Source organism: Myotis nattereri (genome assembly GCF_964212035.1).
Source record: "Myotis nattereri genome assembly, chromosome: 2".
Lineage (NCBI taxonomy): Eukaryota > Metazoa > Chordata > Mammalia > Chiroptera > Vespertilionidae > Myotis > Myotis nattereri.
Window position 1 is genome coordinate 200,752,220 of NC_138076.1, and position 16,924 is coordinate 200,769,143.

The window sequence follows — 16,924 nt, forward strand, 5'->3', positions numbered from 1 at the left end:
CTACAACCTTGAAAGTTTCCTTCCTCTTAGAGGCAAAGCAGTGGTGAAGGTCAGGTCTGCTTTGGTTCTCATCAGCCAACATATACTGAGCACCTAATATCTGACAGGCACTGGGGGTTCAAAGTGGAGAAAAGGCCTAGTACCTATTTTCTGGAAACGTGAACAGGTACACTGAACTCTCCTGAAATTGATGCAGAAATCTGGGTTCTTTGCATTTCGGAGAGAGGAGGCAGGGAAGCTTTTCATCAGCTTCACAAAGGAGTCCTTAATCCACACACACAGAGTTATGGCCAGAGGTAAGCCTCTGTGACCTGTGAATCGGCGAGGGCCTGGAGAAACACACTTACCTTCCCCCACATCTGCAGAGCTGAGCAGGTTAACCAAATGTAGCCCAGAACAGTGCTGTCCAGTTCTCAAATTAATGTCTTCTAAGCCAGGATTCTGCTAGGAAGTGGGCTTCATGGTCTCTGGTCTCTTGTTGACTCCTGGATGAGATGGTGGCTGGGAGCTGTGTCCAACACTTTTGCTGGTTTTCTCATCTCAGAAGTGTAGGTGTTAGTTTCAGATTAGCGTTTAATGTTCAAGTAATAAAAGTGATAATGCCGTAGGAGTTTATATTTCACGTTATTGATTTTGTAGATATTCAGATGTATCCTTTCCTAGGTAACTGTCTGTGGTTATTATTCTGTGTGTGAACAGATCCTTTGCTGAAGAATCTATCCCAGGAAATCATAGAATTACTCAAAAAGCTGGTTGGCCTGGAGAGCTTCTCATTAGCCTTCGCCGCTGTACAGAAACAGGCTCATGAGAAACGGGCACTCCGGAAAAAGAGGAAGGCTTTGGAGGTAAGTCTGCTGTTTGAAAATACAGCACGGCATGTCCATCATGCTTAGTGACTATTTTTAACCAGGGGTGTGTGTGCACACATGTTGCACTGACCCAGGGAGGAAGAGGAACTGGCTGTGTTTTAGAAGTGCGGACATTATAGCTGGGGCTCCAGCTTTTCTTTAGTGGGCGTGTAAACATTTGTGATGCTTGAAGGTGAATGAAATGGTCCATATGTGCATTTGATTTTTATTAGTTTAACATTTACTTTAAAAGTAATAGAACATTTCTATTCTTTTTTCAAGTTTGTAACCAATCCTGATATTGCTGCCAAGAAGAAGCTGAAAAAACACAAAAGTAAAAGTGAAGCAAAGAAAAGAAAGATAGAGTTCCTGCGTCCTGGCTATAAGGCCAAGAGACAGAAGAGCCACAGCCTGAAAGATTTAGCAATGGTGGAGTAATGTGCCCCCTGTGCTACAGTGTCTCATGAACTTTCCAGTGTATCTGCTAGTCAGAAGTCACAGCAGGTTTTATTATTTAAGCTAAACTTTGGCAGAGATTGTATATTATACAGTTTAATATAATCATGCTCATATTTTTTTTAATTAAAACATTTCTACTACTACTGTATCTTCACTGTCTAAAAATCATGCAATACTAACAATGGAGTTTTTAAAAAGTTTTAAGATATACTTTAAAACAGCAAGACAGCCCTGGCCAGTTTGGCGCAGTGGATAGAGCATTGGCCTGTGGACTGGAGGGTCCCAGGTTTGATTCCAGCCAAGGGCACATGCCTGGGTTGCAGGCTCGATCCCTAGTGGGGGGTGTGCAGGAGGCAGCTGATCAATGATTCTCTCTCATCATTGATATTTCTATCTCTCCCTCTTCCTCTCTGAAATCAATAAAGAAATATATTTTTAAAAAATAAAACAGCAAGGCAAAATATAGAAGTTAGGGGTAAATCAAATACGATTTATAATACCCTCCTGTAGGAAACTGATACTTCATCAAAAGGCATTAGGAAAAATCTGCACAAATAGGGAAATATAACCATATACATAGATAAGAAGATCCAGTATCATAAGAGGCTAATTATTCCCCAAACTGGATCCCATTGATTCAATGCATATCTGAGCAAAATCCCCAGTTCATTATATTTTATTTCATATTACATAAACCAGCTAATTCTAAAATTTTTTTTGTTAATCCTCACCCAAGGATATTTTTCTTTTTTCCTTTTTTTTTTTAGAGAGAGAGTGGAAGGGAGAGGGACAGACAGAGAGACACATTGACTGGCTGCCTCCACATGCACCCTGACCAGGGCCAGGGAACCTGAAACCAAGGTATGTGCCCTTGACTGGAATCAAACCCGGGACCTTTCAGCCCACGGGCCAAAGCTCTGTCCACTATGCCAAACCGGCTAGGGATGATTCTAAAATTTATACAGAAGATAAGCTGAGCCATGATGCTCTTAAAAGAGAACAGGGTGTGGGGCTCCTCCTGTGAGTTATCAAAAGTGAGACACAGTGCTATCTATAGGAGGAACATGTGGTAAATTCTACTTCGTTATAATTAAGACTTCTACTTAGAAAAAGACTGGGATATGGTATGTACTGATAAAGGGTTATAATGAATCCTTGTGAATCAACAAAGATAATCCAGTAAAAAAGTGGCATTGCACAGAAGAAATATAAATGGTCCTTAAACATTAGCCATATGATTAAATACTAAAGTACTTATGTACTGGTTGGTAAACAGTCACTACCTTGAGACCCCCACACCAGAAATTAAAGGGTTACTATCTAAACGGGTAGGGGGTCCTCCTGCATCAGCTATGTCTAGTTCAGTGTTTTTAATCACTCCTTTATCCAACCTCATTAATAATTAGGAAAATGGAAATTCCATTTAGAAACCTTCAGATTGATAAAGCTGACAATGTCAATGTTGGCAAGAATATTAGCCTTTTATTATCTATATCTAAAAGCCTAAGTGACCGAATGACCAGTCACTATGATGTGCACTGACCAGCAGGGGGCAGACGCACAACGCAGGACTGTCCCCTGGTGGTCAGTGCTCCCACAGCAGGAGCACTGCTCAGCTGACCGACCCGTCTGTCCCAGTGGCCCACCAGCCCGGCAGCAGCCACTCACTCCCTCAGTAGTCCTGCAGTTCCAATCTCCGGAGAGAGGGCCAGGTACCAATGGACCAGCACCACGGGCCTCCTGGAAGTTGGCCTTGGGCACTGCGGCTGCTTCCCCTCCCTAGATGCTCCACAAAGACATGATATAAAAGTGGCTGCCAGATGGCTTCCAACCAGCACAGGGATCAGCAGGATGGATCTGGATCCCGGGCTGGCAAGGGTGTCCCACCACCCACCCAGAAGGCCGATTGTGTCCTGGCCCTCCCGCCCCGCCCCCCGCCCCTCAGGAAGGGCACCAGACGCAGGGCTCTCCTGATTGGGACTGACAGGGCGCAAGTCCGCAGCAGGCACAATGGGGCTGGGATGAGCGTGAGCAGCAGGCAGGAGCAGCAGGTGGCATTGGACTGCAGGTTTCAACCCGATCCCCGCAGGCACCCAAGGGACCCCACCCGTGCACGAATTCGTGCACCAGGCCTCTAGTATGGGGTAATGATGGAGTTAGAGTAGTATAGCATATGGCATCTGAATCAAATATTCAAACATTCATAACTTCAGCACCTATGTTCTGATGTAGATTGTGTCTCAAACAAGAGTTCTTACACTTCCAAGGAGTTTGTAATGCACCAAAAGAAAAAATGTGGGGGAACTTGGAAGGCCAATTTCCGTTAATTTTAAGTGATTTAAAATGCATGTATTGCTTTATTAAGTTTTTAAATATTGAAAGTTAACACTAAGACAAAATCAAAAAACAAATACCTCAGGGATATTGAGCACAGCTTTGTTTTAATTAGTATTTATTGAGTGCCTACTATGTGCCAGGTGCACCACACTAGATGCAAAGGATACTAACAGTAAATAAAGTAAGGTCCCTGCCCTCAAGGAGCTTACGTTTCCACAACTTAAAGTGCATCTCAAGTATCCTGCTAACAGAATCCCACAACTCTCAATTTAATTTTCAGTGTAATCACATCATAGCATACCTACAACCAGTTATAAAACTATGTTAAAACTAAAACATACCTTTGATATTATTTGTCCAAGTCTCTTGTTTCTTAGAAAAAATTGAAGGAATGGCCACGTGCCTAGAACTCATAGGTTGTTTGTTTTGTTTTTTAGATTTTTATAAATACCAACATTCAACTCATGTAACATACCTGTACAGTTGTTTCCCGCAAGACAAGGGCTTTACAATTCATACCATATTAAAATAAATGTATGCTCTTTTATCCCATCTTATTCTTTGCAATAAACCAGAGGGATCAGGATCATCTAAGTGCTGAACGTGGCTATAGCTTCCTGGGCCCTCCTCAGAATTCAAGACTGGACAGCACCTGCCCGTCATGGCCTCACTTCCCCATACTTCTATTTTCACAGTGATCCTGAACTACTCCACTTGACACTGAGACCAAACAAATTAGGAATGGGTGCTGGAAAATAAGAAGAGTAAATCCCACAGGCAAAAAAAGCCACATTCATTGGAGTAGAGAACGACCAAAAGTGTGAGGGCAAGGCCAGAGGCCAACATCTGGTAGGACAGTGTCAGGGACAGGAAGTGAATCCCCAGTGTTTCTGAAAGGTGAGGAGCACAATAGTATTAAGCTCACTTTACCAGCATCTACTATCTTGAATGCGGTTATCCAACTTACAAAGTGAAAAAATTTCTCCCCAGTTTTAGTAATTACTGAGGACTATATTTACCTCTGTTACACTGGAACCAATTCTGTGGTAGAATGGGCAGTCTGAAAAGTTCCTTTGACCATAACTGATAACCTACGAGTGAACCTAATTTCTAAAACCAAGAATGCTCAGTTTCTCCCTGTAGAACCAATAAGATTTTGACTTCACCAATCAAATTTATATGTCCAATTACAAGTAGGTAAAATGAAAGACAGTAAAAACATCTTTTACAATGCTTCTTAAAATATATCTTTATTTCCTTCAATGTGAATATTTTTAATGTGTTGTGAATTCATCAAATATAACCATTTAGGACTGTTTTTCCTACCTCTACTAGTGTGGAAAGATAAATTTACAGGCATTATTTTGAATGTAGTCTACTTCAGTTAGCATAATTTTATGTAGGGAGTTATATCATTTGAACTTACATGTGGTGTAGTTCATGGGACAAGCTTCTGACCCTGAAGTCTCACTTTGAGCCTGGCTCCCAGCTTACTAGCAGTTGGGCAAGCCAAGCTATCAACCCAAGACTCAACACGTCCATAAAACAGAAACATTACATTACAATCTGAACTATCTACATCACAGGGTTCTTGTAAAAATTGACTAGGTATCAATATACATTGAATTTTTTTTCAACTATAAAGTACTATAAAATAACAATTACAGATACATCAGTGACTTTAACAAAATAATTATTTCAACTTCTTGCCTATAACCAAAAGCTTTTAACTGAAACAGTTTAAATAAAGTGGTTACTGAGCAAATGAAACTATATTACTCACACCATGTTCCTAGACTACCCTACTGAGTCTACTTTTTGGAAAAATTTAATTCATTTTAGAGGGAAAAAATCTGAGCTAAGGTATTTATTAGTGTTTATATAAACAATCTGCAACCACTCATTCAAAAATAGGGGTTTTCCCCCTTGATAAGAGTGCATTTTTTAATAGGACTGTTTTTGAATAGGAATTCCACACAAATAGAATATATACCTTAATAATACAAGAAAGCAAGGAAGGAATATTTTACATCATATAGACCAGTCAGTTGGTTCATTCAAGATGAACTATCCTTCCAACCAAATACTTATTTTTTATATTTATTACAAATGTGTAGTCAGTTCAGTATATGCCAACAATCATACACACAGCTTTAACATTTAGTAGTGTGAAGCACACTTAACTATTTCCAAAGGGACATGGGATGTGGTCTTCATTTCAGAAGTGATTGGATTACTGCCTGCTCTTTAATGCTTCAACTAACCTGTAAAGAGAAAATGAATGGTTTCATAAATTTAACTTCAAACTTTCAGGTATAGAGTATGATCATTTATAAACTTTATACTGGAGATGGATTCCAAAGCACTTTAAAATATATTTTTATTGATTTCAGAGAGGAAGGGAGAGGGAAAGATAGAAACATCAGTGATGAGAGAGAATCAATGATTGGCTGCCTCCTGCACGCCCCCTACTGGGGATCGAGCCCACAACCCGGGCATGTGCCCTTGACTAGAATCGAACTGGGGACCCTTCAGTCCGCAGGCCGATGCTCTATCCACTGAGCCAAACCAGCTAGGGCTCCAAAGCACTTTAAATGATAAAGGTTGAGATAGTTATATTAGAAAAATGAAGTTATAGACTCGATTTCGAAGAAGGTTTTTAAGCTTTCATTTGTCATATTCTTTTGAAAGAATAATCAAAAAACCTACTTTCCAGGCTGCTACTTCTACAGCAGGGCTAGATGTGGATAATTCAGAGGTGGTAACTAGTCTCAGTCCTCAAGGAGCTAATAATCTAATAAGGAGATGTACAAATCAATTACGAGATGGCGTAATAAGTATTGTATCACTGATCTGTGACAAGGACATTGGTGTGTGTGTGTGGTAAGGCAGTGGGCATGGAGATATGTCAGGAAAGACTCTTGAAAAGAGGAAAGCCTTAACCAAGGTAAGAAATTAGAGGATAAAATGAGGCAGGAAAAAGATAGAAAAATGGGAAAAGCTGGTTTTCTAACTGTAATCAGATAGGTATGGTTGAAATAAAAGCTAAGGCACATTAAGTCAAGTGGAAGCTAAGGCTGGAGGAACTTAACCCTATCAGACCGCTGTACCGATTTTTCGGTAATTTCCGAATCCACCGCTATACTGCTGTACCTAATTTTCGGTACTTTGCCTAGACCTATTTTCTACAATGTCTCCAAGTTCCATCTTATTCTAACCACTTGTTTGCATGTAACTAACATTTTTCTATATCATGTTGGTTTTTTTCTCTTGAATGCTCAGGAGCCCAGGTATAGGGGACAGTTAGGTTCAGGGCCTCAGGTCTGGTATGGTTAATACAAGACATTAAGTAATAGGAATTTCATCCTTAAGACATAAGGGAAATTACATGTGTGCACAGCTGCATACACGCACACACACGCACAGATGGCTTCTAAAAACATGATGCTTACCATTCCATTGCCTCATCAAGGCCAGTGCCTTTGGTTGCTGAAGTTTTGAATATTTGCCATTTTCGGTCCTTCAAGGCAGGTAACCCAAGTGAATTTGCCATCTCTGAGGGAGTCATAGCCTGTTCCATGTCCTGCTTATTTGCAAATACCACCAAAATGGCTTTTCTCAGCTCTTCTTCCTAAATAAACAGAAGATATTTAATTTCCTTTAATCAATGTGCTCCCTTGAATTTGGGCAGACATGCCCCAAATACAATATTTTAAAAGTACATTTTCTAATTATTAAGACACAATGTTCATTATAAATTATTTGAAATTATAGAGAAGTACAAGGAAAAGAAGCTTTACCCCAATCCTATCTCAAAAACATGGTCACTGTTAACATTTTAAGTATTTTCTACAGCTTTGTAATTCAGATATTTATGGTTTATTTAGTAAATAAATTTCTATATTTAAAATTGCATTTACAGTTACATGCCCTACTTTAAAACTAAACATTAAATCCTGATTTTCCAAACAATCAAAATTTTCTCACACACAAAAAAAGGTTAAATATACTCTACACTATAATTTATATGCACCATAAACTATATGACTGTTTTCCAGTATTAAACTCTCTTTAGATTCTTTTTACTTACCGATTAGAAAAACCCAGGTACACAGTCATTATATAGAAATCTTTGAATAAATCTCTATTCCCTTAATATAATTCTTTAAAAGTGAAATCAAAATATGAAAACTTTTTCTGGTTCTTGTTACATGTATTAATAAACTGCCTTCCAAAAAAGTTGTAACAATTTCAATCCCACCAACAGTATACACTGAGTGGCCAGATTATTATGACCTGCCAGATTATTATGACCGCCCCATCAATACTTTGTTGGGCCACCTTTTGCCTCCAATACTGCAGCAATTCTTCTTGGCACTGACTCCACGAGATGTTGAAAGGTGATGCGAGGAATCTGACACCATAACTAATGAATAGCACTGCCCAGTTCTGTGAGATTTGATGGTTGTGGAACCAGCTGCCTGATGGCTCTTTTAAATTCGTCCCACAAATGCTCAATTAGATTGAGATCTGGTGATTGTGGGGGCCACCTAAGCAAGGTAAAGTCTCCCTCATGTTCTTGAAACCACTCCTGCACAATACGAGCACCGTGGCATGGCGCATTGTCTTGTTGGAAGAAGCCATCTCCACTGGGATACGCCATCAACATGATAGGATGAACTTGATCAGCAACGATACTTAGGTATGTTGTGCTATTCAGACATTTGTAATGATCTGGCTCTCTAGCAACTTCAGCGCGAAATTGTAGCTAATTTGCCTACAAATGTCAAGTGGTCAGAATAATCTGGCCACTCAGTGTATATGACAGTGCCTATTTTCAATGCAGCCTTGGTAGAACTAGAAAAATTATATACTTTTCCAGACATAGCATCCTATTATATGATTACTAGAGGCCCGATGCATGAAAATTCATGCAAGAGTAGGCCTTCCTTCTCCCCACTGCTGGCACCGGCTTCCCTCCGGCACCCAGGACCCGGGCTGTTTCCCTCTGGCTGCTGCCGCCAGGCACCCTGGACCCTCCGGCCCCGGCTTCATCTGGAAGGAGGTCCAGAATGACGCCTGTAAAGATGTTCGGTCTAATTAGCATATTACCTTTTTATTATAGATTAGGGTATTAAAAATGTATTATTAGCAATATATTTTTCTCTTGTGAACTGTAGTTTATGCCTTCTGCTCACTTATATAATGAGTGGCAGATATTGGTATTTAAATTAAAAACACTAATCCTTGCCCTGATTGGTTTGGCTCAGTGGATAGAGTGTCGGCCTGTGGACTGAAGGGTCCCGAGTTCAATTCCAATCCGGGGCACATGCCCAGGTTTCAGGCTCAATCCCCAGTAAGGGGCATGCAGGAGGCAGCTGGTCAATGATTCTCTCTCATCATTGATGTTTCAATCTCTCTCTCTCCCTTCCTCTCTGAAATCAATAAAAATATATTTAAATAAATAAATAAATACACTAATCCTTAGTCATTGATTGTAAAACAGTGTCCTTGGTTCCGTTTTACTTTAATTTATATTGTCTGGCATCTGAGCTTTGGGGGGATTTTTAGTATGTATTAATAGAATTAAATCTATCTTTTCTTTTGTAATTCCTTCCAATCCTTTGATTTAGAAAAACCTTTTCTCTCCAGAAATTTTAAACATACCTCTTATATATTCTTATAATTAAAATCATCCACGATTTAATATTTAGTTCATTTTTTAAAGCAGGTATGTGTAAATGTGATTTTAAATGTATACATTTATTTACTAAATAAGCTGAATTACAAAGCAGTAGAAAATACCCATTTTCTACATTTAATTCTTTACTCCATTTAGAATCTATTTTTGTGTATGAAAAAGGTAAAACAATTTTATCAATAAGTTTTGATGCAATAATCCTGACTCATACTTTACCTGTGCTTTATATCACATAATAAATGAAATCAAGAATTATCATTCAAAGAAAATTACAAGGCTGGATTTTTTCTTTTTTCTCTATAACCATCTACCCAACAATATTTCTGGAGCAGGAAGTAATATGCATAAAAGAAAATTATAATAAAGGCATGGCGGGCAGGGGAAATCCATGCTCTCCTTTTAATTATTCCTGCATGTAATAAATGATGGAAACAGCAAGCAAATGTAGATGTTTCCCCACATTTTAGTAAGATTTTCTTACCTCCAACATGGCAACTAACTCTGATTTGGAAATGCCAATTCGATCTCGGTCACAACTGTCTACTACATAAATGACAGCATCTGTGTTTGAATAATAACATCTCCAGTATGGCCTAAAGAAAATTTAGAAAGGGAGCATATATCATTATTTGAAAAAAGATTAAGCTGATATGTTAATTTATATGCTAGGACTTGGCAAGGCAGGTGGTAGTTAACTGCCAATTTGGTCCCACCCATGTTAGAATCACTACCATAATGATATAGTGTTTCCAATTGATATCTATCATATCCCTCAGACGTAAAGGTGGAAAGAATGTTAATAAACATCAATTCACAGGAGTTCAAACTTTAGGCTGAGAAAAATCTATTTATAACCTATAGCATCACTAAACGTACTGACAAAAATGTTGTACACGGACCTGATCGTTATATCTTACAAATCTTTAGGAATTAAGAGGAATGGGTTCCTAAAAATTTTTTTTAATAACTTTATATAACAGGCATTAAATTGATCACTAAAGACACAAAGGAGTCAAATGGATAAAGTTAGAAACAGAATCAAAAGTGATTCAAGAAATAAAACACGATAAAAGGAAGCAGGACATTTGGGGAACGCACTACTGATCTTTTAAGATGGAACCACAGTGAGCAACCACTGACAGTCACCAAACATTTACAGTTGCCACGTCAAAGCACAAATGCTGGGCAGGAGACCTGAGTTCCCCAAGGCATCTATGTTCCATTAGCCCCAAGGAGTGGGCCTGAAAGGTATTTTTATGAAATCTAAAATAGTCTGTCTCACAGAGGAAGGGGCTGGCAAGAACTAAATGGAAGACCCTTTTAGTAAAAAAACATTAAATCTTGAGAGTCTCATGAAAACTTTTTTCATTTAAGTGATATCTGAAGAACTGGCCCTTAGATTTTAATTCAATTGAGAGAACAGGCAGGTTTACCACATTTTAAACCAGGTGCTACTCAGCCATCAGAAAAGATGAAATACTGCCATTTGCAACAACATGGATGGACCTTGAGAATATTACGCTAAGCAAAATAAGTCAGTCAGGAAAAGCTAAAAACCACATGATTTCACTCATGTGTGGGATATAAAACTGCAACTCACAGACAAAACAGTATACTGGTTACCAGAGGGGGATGGGAGTGGCGGTGGGGAAAATAACCTTTTGCCTGCCATAAGAGTCTATAGACCAAGTTTGAAATCATTTTTTTTTGAAAATTTTCAACTGAAAATATTCAAGAACACCCGAATTGTAATACATTTATTTTCATAATATTCATTGCAAACTGATTTTTTAAATTAAATTCAAAATATCATGGCGTGTGGGGATGGTTTCCGTTTTGGACACATGGCAGTTAACTGGTTAAAGGATAAAGGGGACCAAATATAGTGACGGAAGATGATCTGACTTGGACACAGAGTGCAATATACAGATCATGTATCATAGAAATGTACACTTGAAAACTATATAATCTTATTAGCCAACTAGAGGTCTGGTGCATGACATTCGTGCACTGGGTCAGGGAGGCCCTCAGCCTGGCCTGCACCCTCCTGCAGTCTGGGACCCCTTGGGGGATGTCTGCTGAGGGGTCTTTAGCACTGCCGCAGAGGCAGGAGAGGCTCCCACCACCACCACTGCGCCAGCTGTGAGCCCAGCTTCTGGCTGAGCTGCGCTCCACGTGGAAGAGCACTGACCACCATGGGGCAGCTCCTGCATTGAACGTCTGCCCCTGGTGGTCAGTGTGCATCATAGCAACCGGTCGTTCCACCATTTGGTCGATGTGCATATTAGGGTTTTATTATATAGGATGTGCCCCAGTAAATTTAATTAAAAAAATAAAAATCATTTTCCAAAAAAAAAAAAACCACTAGGTGCCTTCCATTTAAATTACAAAAGAAGATATATTTTGGTTAATTGCTGTTAACCCTACAAGAGCCGATGTTAAATACCACAAAATAATCTGATCTTTGCACCATACCTGATACTGGTCTGTCCTCCTAAATCCCAGACTTGAAATTTAAGGTTCTTGTATGTTACCGTCTCAACATTAAATCCAATGGCTGGAAGATAAATCAGTAATTAATGTAGACACTAATGCATTCTATCTTCAAAGTACCCAATCTAATTGAGTTTCTGCAATAAATGATAACTGTTGAATTACATTATTGGTTAAGATATTCCATTTAAGACAAGTCAGTATGCTGTGCTACACACACACTCTCACACACACAATTAGCAAGATCAGCACCACCTTCCGATTACATAAGAATCCCAGGTCTCCTCTGCAAATACATAATTTTTAGCTCTATAGAAATCCTATTATGCTAAACTCCTCTCATAATACAATACTAACATACAAAAGTGTTCAGAAAGTTATATTTAAAAGGACAGTTGTAGATTATTCTAAAAATCTGAATTTTGGTAGGTAGCAAATAAACAGGACAAAATCAAGAAAGCCCAGATTCTAAACTTCAGTGGGTAAGGACACAGCAATGGTTGTTGATTGCTTTACGGAAGCTGGGTTCTCCAATGCTGGCAATCTCAGACCCTCTGCGGACTTCCTCCAGCACTCGTGGGCAGTAAGGTCACAGCTGGATGACCAGAAGGGAGATGCCCCATCCCTTCCTCTGCCATCCTTCTTAGGTGGAGCCCTGACACCACACAGATAAGGCAGGAGACCACTATTTTCACTGAAAGGGATCTAAGAGGAAGTGCACAGGATGCTAAAGAAAATTAGGACTTATATATACAAAGTTTACTATGATCTGACAAGCTTAAAAAAAAAGCACAGTAAAAACTGACAGCTGTAGCTGAGTAATTAATTTTTATTTTAGACTTAGTTTGTATTGGTAAATGATTCATATGTGTATATAGCAAGTATGCCCATTAACTAAAAAATAACTATACTATTATAAGCAGCCAGAGCAAAAACTAAAAAGCAAGTTCATAATGTCTCCCTTAGACTTAGGTAGGAGTGTTATCACCATCTTCACCAAGATTAGGAACACAGTTTCTATGCAAAGAATAAGAGTGTGGTGTAAATCAGCATTCACTGAAATGCAATCCACTGAGTTATGTGCACTGCAGGGATGACGACGACCAAGACAGACACAGCAGTGATGGACAATTTTGAGAATCAAAAAAAAAGGGAACTGCCCTGACTGGTTTGGCTCGGTGGATAGAGCGTCGGCCTGCGGACTCAAGGGTCCCAGGTTCGATTCCAGTCAAGGGCATGTACCTTGGTTGCGGGCACATCCCCAGTAGGGGGTGTGCAGGAGGCAGCTGATCGATGTTTCTCTCTCACTGATGTTTCTAACTCTCTATCCCTCTCCCTTCCTCTCTGTAAAAAATCAATAAAATACATTTAAAAAAAAAAAAAAGGAACTAAAATTTATCGAAGGTGGCAAAAAGAAAAAAATGATGTCACAGTTTTAAAAGTTCTTTTCATAAAAGCTAGCCTTCTTTTTGTAATTTTAAATTCAAATGCTACTAAAAAGAAATACCTTGAATGACAGAGTAACTTTAGAGGCATAATTTAAGTACTCTTAAACAGCCAAGCCAGTGTTGCTCAGTGGTTGAGCATTGACCCATATACCACTTGGTCAAGTTCAATCCCCAGTAGGGCACATGCAGGAGGCAGCCGATCAATGATTCTCTCTCATCATTGATGTTTCTGTCTCTCTCCCTCTCCCTTCCTCTCTAAAATCAATAAAAGTACCTGTATACAAATATATATTTTTTAAAAGTGTTATCAACAATATGCTCATACTAGAAGTTTACAATATCCTTATGAATTACTTTATTATATTATTAATTAAAAGTAAAATTATGATAGGAAAGAGAAAGCTCTTATAATTTATCATACCAACACTTACTAGGAATAGTAGTAACAACCTCTCCAACCTGTAATCTGTACAAAATTGTAGTTTTTCCTGCTCCATCTAATCCCAAAATTAAAATCCTCATTTCCCGGGTTCCAAATAGACTCGAAAATATACTTGAGAAAAAGCCACCTAAAAAAAATAATAAAAGCAAAAAAATATATTAAGTATCATTTTTTGAATTGGTCCACAAAACATTTACTCTTGCCCCTTGAAAGCTACACCAAATTTAATATTATTTTCCTGGATTCATAAATGCATATTTTTGCCCCCATTGAAATATGTTATTCAACACAAAACAAGTAAACTCTTGTTATCATGTTCTAGATTAAGTATCAGACAAGCACAGAAGATTCACTAAAAATAAGAGATATATGACCACCACCCTCATGGAGCTCACTTTCTAATCAAGAGAATTTGGGCACCTTAGCATGATGTTCCCATGACCCCTAAAGCCCAAAGGGCAAATCTGAATGACAGGGGGACAATGAGATCCTTGCACAGGAAACACAATTATCACTGCTGTTACAGCAGCAGTATCATCATAACAACACCTTTAACCGGTACGATGTCTTATTAACAACAACAAAATAAAAAGTGAGACACAGAAGCCCAAAATAAAAACTATTCTTCTTGGTAGAAAACTCACTGAAAAAAAATAATGCTAACATTCAATGCATCACGAAATATTTCCAGAAAACTTCCTATATGCAAGGTACAGTGTAATCGAAAAGCACTTGTAAACAGAGAGTAGAAGTGTGGTTGCTGGAGGTGGAGGAATCGGAGAAAGGAAGAGATGTACACGCTTTTGTCAAAAGATGGATAGTTCTGAGACCAAAAGGACAGCATGGTGGTGGTAGTTAATAATGTAGTAGACACGTGAAATTTGCTAAGAAAGATCTCCAGAGGTTCTCGACAGACACACACACACACACACACACACACACACACACACACACACACACGGTTCTCACCACACGCACAGATTAGTTTGACTGTTATTTCACAAGGTATACTTATATCAAAATATCGTGTTGTACATCAAAATACATACAATTTTTGTCAGTCATACGTCAGTAAAGCGGTGGGGGGGGGGGGGTAAGTAACATTAAAAAATCCTTCTAGAAATGGACTGTGTTTAAGTAAAATAACCCTAAAAGTAAGGAAGGTGGAGATTTAGAGTCTTTATTATTCTTTTATCAACAAATAAAGCTTTAAAAAAATGTTTTTTCTCTTATGATTACCGGAAAAAAAAAAAAAGCACTCTGGTTTGACTCTTTCCCACCAAAAGCCATTAGATTGAAAGGAAGTTACATTAAACAGTGTTTTAAAGGTTGACAACAGAAGCGATGCCATTCAGCAGTACATGGCTACTGGACAAAGAAATGCGAGAGACCCTTGGGAAGGTGTAACAGAGGGGGTGGGACGCGACAGAGTTCTTTCTACCTTTTACAAATTATATATATATATAATTTTTTTTTTAAAGGCGGAATAGCAAAACCAAGGCGGTTATGGAAAAAGACAGAAAGGTGCTTGCGGCGCTCCAGAGCAGGAAGTAAAATCCCTAGAAAACAACCCGGGGAGGGATGGAAAGAAGTCAGAGACTTTCAGCCCCAGGACCGCGCTGCAAACGAGGGAAAGCACCTGTGCCTTCCGTCTGGACGCCCCGAGGGGGGCGGCTTCGTTCCACCCGCAGCTCTGAGGCCGCTCGCTCGTCAGGGAGACCCTCCCGCCCCCTCCCCGCTTTGCTCTCGGCCAGAAACGCCGCAGAGCAGCAGACGGACGGCGGGACGGACGGCGGGGCGGCCGCGGGACGGAAGGACGAGCCACGCCCCCCAGCGGCCAGCGAGGGAGGACCCAGCTTGCACCCGGGGCCGGAGCGCCCTCCTCCCACGAATCCTCAGCCTGCGCCCCCGGGACAGACACTACGCCGAGCCTGGCGAGACCAACTCGGCCCGGCGAGTCCAGCGGGGTCCGAGGGGGTGAGGGGAAAGTCCATGCTCCGGGGAGAGGCCTCGGGCGGCTCCCAGGGCGCAGCGCCGGGGGCCCCGCGCAGCCCGGACCCCGACCCCGCTCTGGGGACCGGGAAAGGGGCAGGGGCGGCCGCGCCAGGCCGGTCCACCCCCGCAGGTGAGTGAGGTCCCAGCGCCCCGCCCCGCCCCGAGAGGAGCCGGCGACGCAGGGTGCCCAGGCCGGCCCCGCTCCTCCGCCCGTCCCGCCCGCAGCCCCTCCTCGGACCCCTCACCCATGATGAAGCGCCCGTCCGCCCTCGTCGATCGGCAGACACAGGCCCCGGTCTCGGCAGCGACGCTACTGGATCCCCGGTGCCGCCACCTCCGCTCGTCTCGGCCTCCGGTGGCTCGGAGGCGGTTTCCTTGGAAGCCTCGTCAGCCAGCAACTTCCACGTCGGCCACCCGGCGTGGGCGGGAGCGAGCGGCCGCCGCGACTGCGCGACTGCGCGGCGGAGGGCGGCCTGTGCGTCCGCGTCGTTGCTTTCGACGCAAGTTCGCGGCGCGCTGGGTGATAAGTGGCGTGAAAGCCAGACGAGAAAAAATAGGCCAGCACCCGGAGTCTCTCCTGCCTCTGTTTCCTTGGACAGGAAAGGTCTTCCGGAACACGGAACTTGGAATTTTCATTTTTAATTCTAACTCCAAAAAGTAGCGAATCCGTTAACCAGGAACGCGAGTCGGGCTTCCTTCAGCAGCGCGACTAGACGCGCGCGCCGACTGCGGCTTCGCAAGAGCTGCTGGTCCTGAAGCGCCCGGCGGCGGCGCCTCCACTTGGCCTCCAAGGCAGTCGGACAACGTCATAATCGTGGGGGACCCCCTCTGCCACCGATGCGCCGCAGCCTTCCACCGAAGCCTCCAACTGCAGACCTTGGGCGTCGCCATGCCCTGCACGGTCCGCGTTAGAAGCCCTGCCCACTTCCTTCCACCTGACTGCACACCTGGCCGCCCCTCGGCGACTGGCAGTGTGGACGGGCGCGCCCGATCCTGGGGATTTGGGTTGGAGGCCTGTTCCCTGGGGGCTGTGGGCCAGGAGTAATGTTGATCTTGAAGGCAGCCACACTTGGAGGATGGGGAGAAGGGATGATCCTAGACCAGCGGTTCTCAACCTGTGGGTCGCGATCCCTTTGGGGGTCGAACGACCCTTTCACAGGGGTCGCCTAAGACCATCGGGAAACTCATATATAATTACATA

At 41.6% G+C, this 16,924-nt stretch overlaps 2 protein-coding genes across 2 annotated transcripts in view; one reads left to right on the top strand and one right to left on the bottom strand.

Moving 5' to 3' along the window:
• Positions 1 to 1,447, top strand: part of UTP20 (UTP20 small subunit processome component) — an 89,863-nt gene extending 88,416 nt beyond the window's left edge. Inside the window, exons 61-62 of the mRNA XM_081085099.1 lie at positions 700 to 845; positions 1,131 to 1,447. Coding sequence (XP_080941225.1) covers positions 700 to 845; positions 1,131 to 1,286 — 302 coding nt within the window. The 3' untranslated portion in view covers positions 1,287 to 1,447. The remainder of the gene's footprint in view (positions 1 to 699; positions 846 to 1,130) is intronic.
• A 2,282-nt stretch (positions 1,448 to 3,729) lies between these two features.
• Positions 3,730 to 16,173, bottom strand: ARL1 (ARF like GTPase 1). Its single transcript, XM_081085100.1, has 6 exons — positions 15,969 to 16,173; positions 13,718 to 13,855; positions 11,821 to 11,902; positions 9,827 to 9,938; positions 7,097 to 7,275; positions 3,730 to 5,908 (listed from the first exon to the last, which is right to left on the bottom strand). Exons 1-6 carry the CDS (start codon positions 15,970 to 15,972, stop codon positions 5,878 to 5,880), a joined length of 546 nt encoding a protein of 181 aa, XP_080941226.1. The 5' UTR covers positions 15,973 to 16,173; the 3' UTR covers positions 3,730 to 5,877.
• Positions 16,174 to 16,924: the final 751 nt, after the last annotated feature.

Bases quoted from the DNA above. Each gene is read 5' to 3' on its own strand.
- ARL1 (XM_081085100.1), bottom strand. The intron at 11,903-13,717 runs GTAAGTGTTGGT...TTTATCTTCCAG, and splicing joins GGTTGTTACTACTATTCCTA to CCATTGGATTTAATGTTGAG. The intron at 7,276-9,826 runs GTAAGAAAATCT...CTGTTTATTTAG, and splicing joins AGTTAGTTGCCATGTTGGAG to GAAGAAGAGCTGAGAAAAGC.